This window comes from Budorcas taxicolor, chromosome 12 (genome assembly GCF_023091745.1).
Source record: "Budorcas taxicolor isolate Tak-1 chromosome 12, Takin1.1, whole genome shotgun sequence".
NCBI classification, from domain to species: Eukaryota; Metazoa; Chordata; class Mammalia; order Artiodactyla; family Bovidae; genus Budorcas; species Budorcas taxicolor.
Genome location: NC_068921.1, coordinates 1,907,145 through 1,922,746, shown reverse-complemented (window position 1 = coordinate 1,922,746; position 15,602 = coordinate 1,907,145). Strand labels below are relative to the sequence as shown.

General features: G+C 36.5%; 1 protein-coding gene across 1 annotated transcript in view; it reads left to right on the top strand.

Moving 5' to 3' along the window:
• Positions 1-15,602, top strand: part of TDRD3 (tudor domain containing 3) — a 231,438-nt gene that overhangs the window by 152,041 nt on the left and 63,795 nt on the right. The window contains exon 11 of the mRNA XM_052650002.1: positions 13,245-14,095. Coding sequence (XP_052505962.1) covers positions 13,245-14,095 — 851 coding nt within the window. The remainder of the gene's footprint in view (positions 1-13,244; positions 14,096-15,602) is intronic.

The following is a 15,602-nucleotide window of genomic DNA, read 5'->3' as shown; positions in this document are numbered from 1 at the left end:
TTCAGGGTTGGTTTCCTTTAGGATTGACTGGTTTGATCTCTTTGCAGTCCAAGGGACTCTGAAAAGTCATCTCCAACACCACAGTTCAAAAGCATCAATTCTTCGGCACTTAGCCTTCTTTGTCATCTAACTCTCACAGCCATATATGACTACCAGAAAAACCATAGCTTTGAGTATACAGACCTTTGTCAACACAGAGAATGGAAGTAAGCAAATGCTGGTACCAGTTCAGTTCAGTACAGTTCAGTCGCTCAGTCGTATCCAAGTCTTTGCGACCCTATGAATTGCAGCATGCCAGGCCTCCCTGTCCATCACCAACTCCTGGAGTTCACTCAGACTCATGTCTGTCGAGTCAGTGATGCCATCCAGCCATCTCATCCTCTGTCATCCCCTTCTCCTCCTGCCCCCAATCCCTCCCAGCACCAGAGTCTTTTCCAATGAGTCAACTCTTTGCATGAGGTGGCCAAAGTACTGGAGTTTCAGCTTTAGCATCAGTCCTTCCAAAGAACACCCAGGACTGATCTCCTTTAGAATGGACTGGATGGATCTCCTTGCAGTCCAAGGGACTCTCAAGAGTCTTCTCCAACACTGCTGGTACCAGTAGGCTTGCTCAATGCAGGGTTGCCACAAACCTTCAGTTCTTCTTTAAAAAATGAAAAATCTGCAAAGTGCAGTAAAACGAAGTATGCCTGTATTCTCTTGGCTGTGTCTTCACATAATCCCATTACAATAAAGGTGACAGGATTAATATGTGTGGTCATCCTCAGGTCTCCTTCAAAGATCTTTCTGTTACTCTTTCTCTTGTTAACCCTCATACTGTTGGTATGTTCCTGGAGGAGTTGAGGCTCATAATAAAGCAAACAGTTGAAGCAAACTACTGAATTGCTTTTCTGTTTATGATTTCATATTTCTTTTTAACTGAAAATAAAGCTCAGAATAAATTTTTACTTTTGTAAAATTGAATCTCCACTTTGGGTTTCCTTCTAAATTTGTCATTGTTCCATAAATCTTATATTGTAAAATCAACTCTTCATGATGGGAAACTCTTTGCCTAAGAAAAATGTAGAAAGCTTTTCAGGATAGAGTCTACATAAATTTTACTGGTTAAATGCCTTATGGAAGGCTAATGGGAAGAATTATGAGCTTTTTATTTTATTCACATTCATATCATCAGTATCATTATTTGGGTCTGTTACAGACCTAAGTTGATTATAAGTAATCATGATTCAGTGATGTGTATGTTTGTTTGTTTATCTGTATTTCAGTGTTTGTTTTTAATTTAGTTGAGTCACCAAACCTCTCCTGCATCTGTGTTTTGTGTCATTTAAGCTCTCTGAGGATTTTGTTTATTGGGCATCCCTGGAAGCCGTGTTTAATTTAATAAGCCCAGGCCTGAATGCACTTGTCATGTCATATCAAATTCTGTGTAATATGTTAGGTTTGTTGGGAAAAAATAATACATCCTCTAAGAATGTGTTTCTGAAAGATTTAATGCAGGTAAGTAACACATTTACTTTCACATTGTATTATATAATTTTCTGTTAAAGAATAAAACTATCATTCCTTTATTCTGACTTTTAAAAACTTACATCAGATGTACAGTTACGCATTGGAGATGATGTGAGTTTGGTTCAAGCCACTAGAATAAAGCAAGTCACATTTTTTTTTATTTTAATTCCTAGGGCATGTAAAAGTTATGTGTACCTTATACAGTAGTCTATTAAGTATTCAATCAGTTCAGTTCAGTTCGGTTTCTTAGTCGTGTCTGACTGTGACCGCCTGAACCACAGCACACCAGGCCTCACTGTCCATCACCAACTCCAGGAGTCTACCCAAACCCATGTCGATTGAGTCAGTGATGCCATCCAACCACCTCATCCTCTGTCGTCCCCTTCTCCTGCCCTCAATCTTTCCCAGCATTAGGGTCTTTTCTAATGAGTCAGCCCTTCGCATCAGGTGGCCAAAATACTGGAGTTTTAGCCTCAGCATCAGTCTTTTCAGTGAACACCCAGGACTGGTCTCCTTTAAGATGGACTGGATGGATCTCCTTGCAGTCCAAGGGACTGTCAAGAGCAAGAGACTTCCAGAAAAACATCTATTTCTGCTTTATTGACTATGCCAAAACCTTTGACTGTGTGGATCACAGTAAACTGGAAAATGGTGAGAGAGATGGGAATACCAGACCACCTGACCTGCCTCTTGAGAAACCTATATGCAGGTCAGGAAGGAACAGTGAGAACTGGACATGGAACAACAGACTGGTTCCAAATAGGAAAAGGAGTATGTCAGGGCTGTATATTGTCACCCTGCTTATTTAACTTCTATGCAGAGTACATCATGAGAAACGCTGGACTGGAAGAAACACAAGCTGGAATCAGGATTGCTGGGAGAAATATCAATAACCTCAGATATGCAGATGACACCACCCTCACAGCAGAAAGTGAAGAAGAACTGAAGAGCCTCTTGATGAAAGTGAAAGAGGAGAGCAAAAAAGTTGGCTTAAAGCTCAACATTCAGAAAACTAAGGTCATGGCATCTGGTCCCATCCCTTCATGGCAAATAGATGGGGAAACAGTGGATACAATGGCTGACGTTATTTTCTGGTTTCCAAAATCACTGCAGATGGTGACTGCAGCTATGAAAATAAAAGATGCTTACTCCTTGGAAGGAAAATTATGACCAACCTAGACAGCATATTAAAAAGCAGAGTCATTACTTTGCCAACAAAGGTCCATCTATTCAAGGCTATAGTTTTTCCAGTGATCATGTATGGATGTGAGAGAAGTATGCAATAATACTGCCTAAAAAACAATGTATATACCCACCTTAATTAAAAGTTGCCTTATTAGTCAAAAGTGCTAAGCATCATCTAGCAATTCAGAGTTGTCAGATCTTTAATTTGTAATAAATGCATATTGGCAAAGTACAAGGAAGCAAAATGCAGTAAAATAAGTAGTGCCTGTAGCTGTTCATCACATGTACTTTTCCTAGAGATTTTCCCGTATCAACTTTTTTGTTGTGCCTTTTGAGTCAAAGGTAATTCTACCTGACATTATTGTCAATATTATGAAAAAAATGAGGTTAGATTACACTGTTATATGAGAGTAATCACTAAAATGTCTGTGACTTCTAACAGTTTGATATCAAGTTGGTAATATTAAGTTGATCAATTTGTGATAGGCTTGTATTCAGAAAGGCCTTTATATATAGGGTTTAAAATTTTTTTTGGTTTTTGTAGACTAGATAGAGTCTTGGCCAGATTATCAGGCCAGCTCTCAAGTTTACATACTTTAAGTTTATCTATATATTACTTCAGTAGTATGTAATTACCATTTATAATAATGTCCACTGAAAATATGGACACTAGAAATATGTATTTTAAGTGTCAGCTTGGGACAGAAAAAGTAGGTGTTATTCTTTCTGTTACCATGGAAGATATCTAGCTTGGCCAGAAATAGAGGGAAGGGATGCCTTAAGATAATAACTTTACTGTTTTAACTTTCTACATCTTAAATTAGACCAAATAAACCTTAATTTTTCTGAATAAGGAACAAGGGACATTGTGAGAAAAGTGGACAGGGTAACTTTCTTAAATTTATACTCCTCTGTTTCCTTGTTTATGTAGCTCATTTTGCAAGTTAAATATGTGTTACAAGTTTTATTTGTGTTTCTCCATATTTTTTGTAAAGAAGCATGATTGTCTGAGTCTCAGTCCTTTAGGCTTACTGGTATAATTTGAGAAGAATACCTCATAGCTAGTTGCATCTACTTTCAAGCTTACCTTTCTACTTTCAAGCTTGCCTTTCTACTTTCAAGCTTGCCTTTCTACTTTCAAGCTTGCCGCCTTGCTACTTTCTTATAAGAGTTACTGAAGGCTGTAAGAAGTAACCCACACCTTTCATCACCCTGGCATTTTCATACCAAGTTCTCTAAATCATTGGCCTCATTAGTTAGGTACTCCAGTTCCAAGACAATAGACTGTAGTTTAGCCATTCAATGAGGAGTGAGTGCCAACTTCTTTTAGGGGATGCAATGACTTTCACTACCCTGTACCCTTCCTTTGCTAAACGAGTTTTACATTTTAGGTTCTGTCACTTGTATCACTCTTTTTCCTGGCACTGATTTCTAAGTTGGGGCTTCCTAGGTGGCTCATTGGTAAAGAATCCACCTGTCAAAGCAGGAGACGTGGGTTTGATCCCTGGGTCAGGAAGAGCTGCTGGAGAAGGAAATGGCAACCCACTCCAGTATTCTTGCCTGGAAAATTCCATGGACAGAGAAAGCCTGGCAGGCTATGGTCCTACAGTCTATGGGGTCGCAAAAGTGTCGGACATGACTTAGCAACTAAACAATTTCTAAGCTAGTTTGCTTTAAGCTGTGAGCCACAGAAATCCAAATAAGTAAAAAGGTAATATATTGGCTCATATAACTAGAAAGTCTTTCCATGTATTTGAATTTTGTGTTGACAAACTATGTCATGTGGTAGCTAAGACTGGCCCACGAAGCACCAAGTATAGCCTATGGCCAACATATATAAGGATGAATAAGAGGGCATAATGATACATATAGATAAACAGGTAAAAAAGCTCATCTTAATTTTGCAAGCATATGTTTTTTATTTTTGGAAAAAGATAAATAGCTTTCATCATATAATTATTGATTCACCAAGCTCAACTGAGTTCCACTGGTGATTTTGGCATTGGTGTGTATGAAGCGGCTGGAACAGGAGTACAGAGAGACTTGGATAAAAGAGCACTACAGTTGTTGGTGTCAAATCTCCATTCATAATATGAAAAGGTAATTAAAAAATACTTCTCAGAAACAATCAAATGGTCCTTATACCTGGAAGATCTGGCAGAAAAAGACCTGCTGTCTTCTAATGTCTGTATCTACCACCTTCTTAGGAGAGCTAAGACATCTTAATTGATTCTGGATTATATATAAAAGGAGGCAGTAGTTCCCGTCATTCAAAGCAGAGTTCTGTTACCAAAATAAGAGAGTTGAAAAGATTGTGCGGCAAATATGTACAACTGACTCTACCACTAGCTTAACTGACAGCTCTTGTATTTGCTAGTTGTATGTCTTTGGGCAAGTTATATAATCTCTCAAATCTTTATTTCTTTATTGGGAAATGGGAAAACAGTAGCACCACCTCAGTTTGCAGTTACTGGGAAGGTCAGGTTAGATTGTGCCTGCCAGGTGCTAATCATGGTGTTTGGCACACACAGGCCTCCGCATAATGGTCACTGTGCCACACCACTACCACTGTCACCAGCATTATCAGCATTTTTAAAATTTATTAATTTCTTAAATGAAGAATAATTGCTTTACAGAATTGTGTTGTTTTCTGTCAACACATTATCATCATTTTGATTAACAGTAGTAGCAACAGCATCCTCCACTCACTGTCTCTTCATCTCCTCCCTTATCCTACTTTGGGCCCTCTTCTGTTCTCCACTGACTCTTTGCAGAACTTATCATCTCTTCTTCCGTATAGTGAACAGTGATCTTTCAGAACTCAAATTTGATCCCATTACCCTCTTGCTTAAAATGCTCCATTGAGTCTTCTTATTAACAGAATAAAATTCAGACTATAATACATATACTGTTTTTGTGCAGTTCCAGTTCTTTATTTTCTGTGGATATTGTGAGAATTTATCTTAGCATTTATCTTGGTTAATGTAATGCATAATTTCAAATTCTACATAATATTCAAATGTAAATAATTAGATAGCAGATATAATATTAATGGATGATGGTAAATGCACATGGAGTTTCAGTCTTCTAATGGTTGGTAGGTGTCTGTTTTATTTTCATTTAATCAAGTTTCAAGTCAGTTTAAATAGTTTGACTTAATACATTTATAGCTTGAATTTTGATGACTTAAAAGTAGGGATACAAGAAGGAAATGTGATAGAATGGTAATAGTTGGAAAGTCTTATGAAACTAGATCATGAAGAGAGAGAATATATTTGTGTTAGGCTGGATGTTCTTGTACAGGATTTCCTCAAGAAACAATTGGCCATATTATGTATGTTTACATCTAATTGCATCAAACAACCTTCCTCCTCATGTCCCTGTGCAATTGATTGATTAAAATTGATGGTGGAATGCTTCGTTGGAACCCAGGAATGAAGAGTTGCTATGTGAATAGTAATAAGCTGTTAGCAAAATGTGTCATTTTCCACACACTACTTTTCACTTTCTCTCTGACCCTAGCCACCAGTATGACTTTCCCAGTTCTTGACTTTTTCTGATAGTGCTTTACTGTTAACTTGAATTGTTTCTAATTCTGTCATGTGGACTTGTTACCTTAACAGTGAATACTCCATACTCGTGATCCTGTAGTCTGTAGTTCTTGTGTCTGATCTCATATAAGTACAGATAAGTTTTATTCAGAAGGTCTTTTAGCAGTTTGTCAAAGCCTCAGCATTTGTTACTGCATTTTAAACAAGTGACAGTCAACAGTTGATTGGAAATTAAAGCTAGAACCAATAACTGAAACAAAAACCCTGGTCATTGGTTGGAGTTCTTTGAAATGCTCTGGTCTCTGTTGTTATCTGACATTATGGCCCCTAGATTTGCAAGCATTCTGACAGCATAGCATCTGACATTATCCTTTTGTCAGGGCAGGAAACCAGGAAGTTTAGGGTGTTAGATAACTGCCAGGTGGGAAGTGAAAATATTCCACAGTGCTGCACAGGTAATATCTTGCTTATTAAAGTAAAGTTAGTAGTTATTTGAATTTAATAATTAATAGTATATAGAAATTTACATATGGATTTAGGGATAACTTCAGTGAAAAATTTTAAAGATAATATATAGAAAGTTGGTGAGAATTGGCTTACCATAAATTTGAAATACATCTTATGTTTTTTAAAAATCAAGGAGATATACTAAACAGGCAATTGAAGTTAGAGATCAAATGGAGATGGAAGAGCCAATGAAAGAAGCTGAGAAAACAGCTGCCAAAAAAGCAGAAGGAATAGAAGCAGAGAGAAGGATGTTAAGTGTCCATTGGTTTACACGGCATTAATAGTGCGTGTGCTGGTGAATGTTTAACAGCTGACCCTGGAGAAGAGGTGGGAGGCAAGGGAGTGATGCTCTACTTTTTAACTTTTCCTGATTTCTGTGGTATAAATATACCACTATGGCTAATTTCAAATTATCAGCAGCTACTTTCAAGTTAATTTCAGTTTGCAACCAGACTTCAGATTTTCTGAAAATTTAATAATCAGTTTTTATGCAGCATTCAGACTGGCTCCAACACATCACTGATTGGAGATCTTGGCAAAAATAGTGTCAGCAAAGTAGTGGGGTTAGAAGAAAGCTAAAGGATGTCTTATAAATAAATGATCTATGCATATTAAAATGATTATTTTGAAGAATGAGGTAAAAAAGAACATTTAATATAGCATGAAAAAGTTATACTTTAAGCTTGGAGTGATGAGCAATATCTCTTCCTATCACATACTATTTTTAAAAGACTACATTTAGTTTTTACTATATGGAGGACATTATCATTTAATAACCACTTGTGTTTATATGTACCTGCTAAGAATGAGATATAGTTCTTTATTTTAACCTTTGTTATCGAAGTCAGGATTCATATAGAATAAATTTATAGAGGAAGTAATTTTTTACAAGAGGAACAAAAGCATATACATTTTGAGCTGATAGATAAACTTTTATAGCCAGAGTTTTGTCATCATTACAGAATATCTAAAGATATTTTAGATATTTAGAATATCTAAAGATATTTAGATAAAAATATGTAAAGATATTTAACACAAAGGCCGTTATTTGTATAATTGGGAAAATTAGTTGAAATTTTTGATGTGAAAAAAATGTAATTTGGTCTGTATGTTGCTGCTGCTGCTGCTAAGTCGCTTCAGTCGTGTCCTACTCTGTGTGACCTCACAGATGGCAGTCCACCAGGCTTCCCCATCCCTGGGATTCTCCAGGCAAGAACACTGGAGTGGGTTGCCATTTCCTTCTCCAAATTTGGTCTGTATATAGACATAGAAATATTAGGAAGTGTTATGCTTCTGTTTTAATGTGAATTTATGTACTGATCAGTCAATACCATCTTTTTGTAACAAATATCTTTGATGATTTCTTTTTATTTTGCTTTATGTGTTGAAAGATTCAGTTCAGTTCAGTTCAGTTGCTCAGTTGTGTCCGACTGTTTGCAACCCCATGAATCGCAGCACGCCAGGCCTCCCTGTCCATCACCATCTCCCGGAGTTCACTCAGACTCATGTCCATCAAGTCCGTGATGCCATCAGCCATCTCATCCTCTGTCGTCGTTTTTTCCTCCTGCCTCCAATCCCTCCCAGCATCAGAGTCTTTTCCAGTGAGTCAGCTCTTCACATGAGGTGGCCAAAGTACTGGAGTTTCAGCTTCAGCATCATTCCTTCCAAAGAAATCCCAGGGCTGATCTCCTTCAGAATGGACTGGTTGGATCTCCTTGCAGTCCAAGGGACTCTCAAGAGTCTTCTCCAGCACCACAGTTCAAAAGCATCAATACTTCGGCGCTCAGCTTTTTTCACAGTCCAACTATCACATCCATACATGACCACAGGAAAAACCGTAGCCTTGACTAGACGGACCTTTGTTGGCAAAGTAATGTCTCTGCTTTTGAATATGCTGTCTAGATTGATCATAACTTTTCTTCCAAGGAGTAATTGTCTTTTAATTTCATGGTTGCAGTGATTTTGGAGCCCAAAAAAATAAAGTCTGACACTGTTTCCACTGTTTCCCCATCTATTTCCCATGAAGTGATGGGACCAGATGCCATGATCTTAGTTTTCTGAATGTTGAGCTTTAAGCCAACTTTTTCACTCTCTACTTTTACTTTCATCAAGAGACTTTTTAGTTTCTCTTCACTTTCTGCCATAAGAGTGGTGTCATCTGCATATCTGAGGTTATTGATGTTGAAATATTACTCAGCAGTAATTTTAACTACTCTACTTGAATTAATATATACGTTAGTTGGTAATCTGTTTTACCATGGTACTATGACATTTTAAAAATAATATCTAGCTGATAAATAGGTATTCCTTTTGTTTTACATTAATGGAAAGAGGTTATTAGTTTCAGGTCAGAATTTTGGCATTCCTGGTATCCAAATTTATATTTTTAGTTCATCAGTGATTGTGAAAGAATTTTGTGACTTCTGTATCATACCAGGAATGAACAGATGTAGGAGATGATATTGTAGCTAACACATGTTTTATTATACTCTGCTTTGTTTCTCCAGGCAGGCAGCTTGCATAGGGAGAAAATTATGGTCTTTTTCATCAGTTAGACTTGAGTTCAGCTCTGGTGCTTCTGTTTTCTAGCTGTTAACTCAGCTTTTTGTTAATTCACTTATAAAATGGGGATAATAATATTGCCTTTCAAGGTAGTTGGGAGAATTATATGAAGTAGTATAGTTAAAAGACCTTTTAAGTAGAGTCAGGTACATAGTGAAATATTAATTAAACCATTTCTTTAAGTAGGTGTCTCAGAATGAAATGAAGGCTCATCTTGGGAAACGAAATGTACCTGTTTTTCTACTATAAAAAGCAGGTACAGCTGCAACTGGAAAATGAATACTCTGCAAAGAAGTCTTAATATTTTAATTAAAATTTTAATTTAATTTTAATTTAATATTTTAATTAAATTTAATAATCTAATTATAAAGCACATTCTAAAGTACAAACCCAAATAAGTTATGACAATTAATAAATTTACTCTTAATGATCCATGCATTTCAGAATATGGGCCTGTAAAACATTGTAATCAATTATTTTGTGAACTTGCATTTTTAAACTCATGAGCTGATTTAAGAGGAACATTTTATTACAAGTCAAATGAAACTCTTGTATTTTTGATTAATTTTATCATATAAAATTTTATCACTTTGATCTTTTAGATGTTTTTATAATTTTATCTATTTTGTGATGAATTTTTGTCATTTGTTTGCTAATTTTCTTTTTCCATTTTTCTCCTGTATTTAATATATATTATTACTGATTTCTGTTTATGCTTTTCTTTCGCCTTTCCCTTTCAGTTCATTAAAAAAAAGAAGAAAAAAAGCAAAACGTTTTATTCTCCTTCCTGTACAGAAAAGGGTCTCAGTGTATTTTCAGTTAGTGACTGTAGACCTGGCCTGTGTTATCAGTTACTATTTTGGTGGTTTGAAATCATCAATGCCTCCTCATTGAAGAGCAACAGAGAGCAACTAGTTTCCAACTGCTGAATTAAGACACTTTCTATTTGACTTCTGGGCTATTTTTATATTTAAAATCGTCTTTCCACAATTTAGTGATTTAGTATATTCTATTATTTATTTAATAGGTTAGTTAAGTTTCAAAATATTTACTTCTGACTTCATTACTTAACTGTCTAAGATAAAATGTTTAAGGAAATACAGGAGTGATGAAACCTTTAAGGACCTTCCTTGGCTTACTGTTGTTTTATTTTGTATGAATATGAAAACTGTGTTCTTTTAAAAGCACAATTTTATCTTCTGCCTCATTGCGTTTACTTTTTTAAGAATAGTTCTTATTTTAAAATCAGTTTTCTTTATAGATTCTTCTCTCACTGTATTGTCTCAGCATAATAATGGGAATGAAGTATATTTATTAATAGTAAAAATACTGTTTTATTCTGTAATATACATCATCAGTTAAGTAGATCTTTACCTGTTTTCTTCTTTTAGAAGAGCTGTAATCAAATTCTCCCATACCTACCAAGGCTGATTGAAACCTTCATCCCGTATGTGTATTCAGACTGCTGTTTGAGGTTCAGGATACTTAGTTATTCTCATGATGACATAAGTTGTTCCTGATCATGATAGATTTTGGCGTCCCTACCTGGAATAATTTTGAAAAATTGATCCCTAAACACAGGAGATCTAAAAAGCTTTAACTTCACCATTATCTTAAATATCCCTGGTGGCCCAGACGGTAAAGCGTCTGCCTACAGTGCGGAAGACCTGGGTTTAATCCCTGGGTCAGGAATATCTCCTGGAGAAGGAAATGGAAACCCACTCCAGGATTCTTGCATGGGAAACCCCATAGACGGAGGAGCTTGGTAGGCTACAGTCCATGGGGTCGCAAAGAGTCAGACTTGACTGAGCTACTTCATTTCACTTCCCAAATATCTATCCAGAATTTGTTGTTAGCAAATACCTTCATATTTGACTTACTTTGGAAACTAAAAAATTTCAATTCACCATATATTACATCTTTCTATTAAGTAAACCTTATAACACTTGTATGTTAAGGCAGCTATAGGGACTATAGATCATGTGTATAAAGGGCTAGTATGGGATACCTAACACATAGCAGATAGTCAGCAAGAGGCGGGTGCTGCCTATATTAACAAGTGCCAAAACATGCTTACTGCTGAAAATGCTCATTTCTGTCTACTTTTCTTCTTTCTAAAGAAAAAAAAACTAATATTGACTACAGTGATCTAAAATAAGATATTTTTTGTGTGTTATATTGGTAAAGCTGTTGGTGCGGCTGCTAAATTGCTGCAGTAGTGTTCCACTCTGTGTGGCCCCATAGACGGCAGCCTACCAGGCTCCTCCGTCCCTGGGATTCTCCAGGCAAGAACACTGGAGTGGGTTGCCATGTCCTTTTCCAACGCATGAAAGTGAAACGTGAAAGTGAAGTCACTCAGTCGTGTCCAACTCTTTGTGACCCCATGGATTAGAGCCTACCAGGCTCCTCCACCTATGGGATTTTCCAGGCAAGAGTACTGGAGTGGGGTGCCAGTGCCTTCTCCGATTGGTAAAGCAGATCTTGGGAAAAAGTGATTTTGTAAAAGTATCTCTGTTGATGGTCTTGGCTAGTATTTGAGATCTTACATATTTGAAAAATCTGTTCTTTGTCACGATCAGTGGGTGGTTAGGGTAAATGTAGAATTGTACTTAGAAAATAATTTTCCTTTAATTTCAAAGAGATTTAAAAGTCTATTAGATAACTTTCTAGCTTCCAGTGGCTCTGCTGAGAAGTTTCTTTTCATTTTGAGCCTTGATCTTTAGTCTTGAGTTGCATTGTCGCTTGGGACCTTTTTAAAGATCTTCTCTTTATTTCTGCTGATCTAAACATTTTACTTGGTACCTTTTCTCCTCCAGTGGGTCTTTGGAAATGTATGGAGACAATTTAGGTAGTCACAGTGACTAGGAGTGCTAAGGGAGAATGCTTTGGCATTTAGTAGCTAGAGGTCAAAGAAGTTAATTTACTTGCAAATACAGGAAGCATTCTCACCCGGAATTTAGTAGTATCCCTATTAAGAAGTATTGTGACCTTGGTAAAATGTAAGAATAATCCTAATGTTCATACTGATTATAGTGTTTGGCAAGAGAAACAAGATGTGTGCACCAGGACCAGTCAACTTGATTGTAATTTGTTATAGACATGCTATGAGAAACAGTGGAGGAAGAAAGAGTAAATGACACAGAACAAATCGAAGGAGAATAAAGATCATTATGTGAAATATAACCATCAGATTATCTGTGAGGTATATGTATATATGCCATGTTACTGATTTGATTTTTGGTTGGACATTTTCTGCGCTATTTTGCTTAATCAGATTTTGACACTTTTCTCCCTGTATTTCCAAGTAGTACCTGTTCTTTCATAGGTTTATGTTATTATTCAGTCACTCAGTTGTGTCTGCCTCTTTGCATCACGTGAACTGTAGCACACCAGGCTTCCCTGTCCTTCACCAGGGAAAGTTTATAAATAGATATCTAATTGTAATCCAAACACTTAGCAATTCCAGATCCAGAAAGAACTGAGAATTTTTTGTTTTTTTTTGCTAAGACTAGAACTTGACTGACAGTGATTGATACATTTTAAATGAGGTGGGGACTCAGAAAAGAACTGAGCTAGAGGTATACTTGCACAGTTTCATAGCAGTTTCTGTGGTTTAAGTTTGTAGTTCTGTTTCACCAGTCTTGGGAAATGAATTACCAGAGCAGCATGTATAGATAGCCATAACAATGCAAATAATCAGTAACAAAGACAACTTGCTTTTGAATATCCACCATTTTTTCATGGTTCATATCATTGCTTTACTTCACTAATGTGGCTAACCAGGCAAACTGTACATTAGAAACATAAGAGTCTAACCAAGCAAAGAGAGATTAAGATAATGAGGTGGGAAGATGTTAAATGAGTAGTTTGATAATTAAGTATTAATGCAGTCTTCATTTTAATATGCATATGATTACTTTTACTTTTCAGAACCTAAATCACAGCCGCAGCAGCTTCATCAAGGACAAAACAGAATGTCAAATACTGAGCAAAATGGAGTAAAAGATAATAATCAACCACGATATCTTCCTCGAAATGATACCAGACAGCCAAGAAATGAAAAACCTCCTCGTTTTCAAAGAGACACCCAAAATTCAAAGGCAGTTTTAGAAGGCAGTGGATTACCTAGAAACAGAGGTTCTGAAAGACCAAGTACTTCTTCAGGATCTGAAGTATGGGCTGAAGAGAGAATCAAATGTGATAGATCATATTCTAGATACGATAGAACTAAAGATACTTCTTACCTTTTAAGTTCCCCACACAGTGATACTGTATTTACAAAAAGGGATAACTGTATGCAAAGCCGATCAGGAAAAGGTCCATCCTATGCAGAGGCAAAACAAAATCCTTTTCCTCAAGAATCCATAGATTATAATAATCACAAACGTGGGAAAAGAGAAAACCAAACAGCGAATTCGGATCATTTTTATGACAGGAAGCCACGAACAATAAATAATGAAGCTTTTAGTGGTGTGAAAATTGAAAAACATTTTAATATAAATACTGAACACCAGAATCCTGTCCGAACGAATAGTTTCATTGGTGTTCCAAATGGAGAGACAGAAATGCCACTGAAGGGAAGGCGAGTGGGACCTATTAAGCCAGCAGGACCCATCACGGCTTCATCCTATGATGATAAAATATTTTACAGTAGTGGTCCCAAAAGAAGATCTGGGCCAATTAAACCCGAAAAAGTACTAGAATCATCTATTCCTATGGAGTATGCAAAACTGTGGAAATCTGGAGATGAATGTTTAGCACTTTATTGGGAAGACAACAAGGTATGCATGCTGTAAAGTTATTAAATACTAATATTACTGAATGTAACAGTCTAGTGAGACCATAGAAAGCCATTGCTTTGGGACCCGGTTTCAGTCTCTGGTTGTACTTGTTTATAGTCTTTGAACAGATGTATGCATATGTAACTTATCAAACGAAGAGCAAAATATTTAATATTTTTTATGGATGCTTAGAAGTCCCATAATCCTTGGTTGTTAGGTTTGATTTTCACTTGCATATCAGAAAAGTATTGTAAAAGTGAATAAATGAGGTTGACAAGTTACTTTAGTATCATCTACTGAGCTTAATATTTACTTTTATTTATTTTACTTAATAAAATAATTTATTTTATTTATTTTACTTAATATTTGCTTTTCTTTCTAATAAAATTGTACTGATTCATAAGGAAGCAAATCAGTTGAATGGCACACAGTTAAGTTCTGCAGATGTCATTTAATTTAAAGATAATATACATAATTAGCCTACTTTAAAAATATTATGAGGAGGAAGGTTAACTATTTAGCTAATAATAAATAATTTAAGAGTTATTAAACCAATAATTTAAACAGCCTTGTGTTCTACATTATATACTGGCTAAAAGGAAAAGATGGGGGGGGGGGGGAAATGGAAATGGAAAGACACAAGATGAGACTGAGAAGGAATACAATGAATCAGATAAAAGAGCCTGACAAAAGGAAGAAGACCGACACAGTGAGAACAGGAAAGGAAGAGGCCAGAGGGACCCTCAGACAGGAGGGACTTTGTTTGTGTCTCCATTTCTGCCCAGCATGCTCCTCCACTAACTGCTCTTCTGATCCTTGAAGACTTGGCTCAGAGACTTCCTAGAGGAAGCCTTCTTTGTCTGCACCCTCCTCCCTTCTACATTATTATCTGTCTCAATCAGTGCCTTGTTCACTTTCTAAAGCTTATCACAGTTTGTAAGTATTTTTGTTTTTGGTTCCTATATTGATAACTGTTTCCCCTGCCATGATTTTAAGTCCCTTGAAGACAGGACCATATCTCTCTAGTTTTTCTCTATTGCCCTGTTCCTCTCACAGTGTAGGAATTTCATAATTATTTTTTAACTTTGTTAACTAGTTCATTCTCCAGGAGGCACTTGCATAGGAAAAAAACTTGAGTGGTTAGGGCACTGGAGCTATTGTTGTTGTTGTTCAGTCTCCCAGTCATGTCCCACTCTTTGCGACCCCATGGACTGTAGCCTTCCAGACCCCCTGTCCCACACCGTCTCCTGAAGTTTGCCCCACTTCATGTCCATTGCATCGGTGATGCCATCTAGCCATCTCGTCCTCTGACAGCCTCTTACCTTTCTGCCCTCAATCTTTCCCAGCATCAGGGACTCTTCCAATGAGTCAGCTGGAGATATTAGCAAGGTAATAAAAACCAGAGGTAGTCGTACTAGGAAAACTATTGTGAAGGACCTAGGTGAATGTGAAGGTCAAGTAAAAAATATATTTGTAACAAATATTTTATGTATAGAGTACTTTCAGT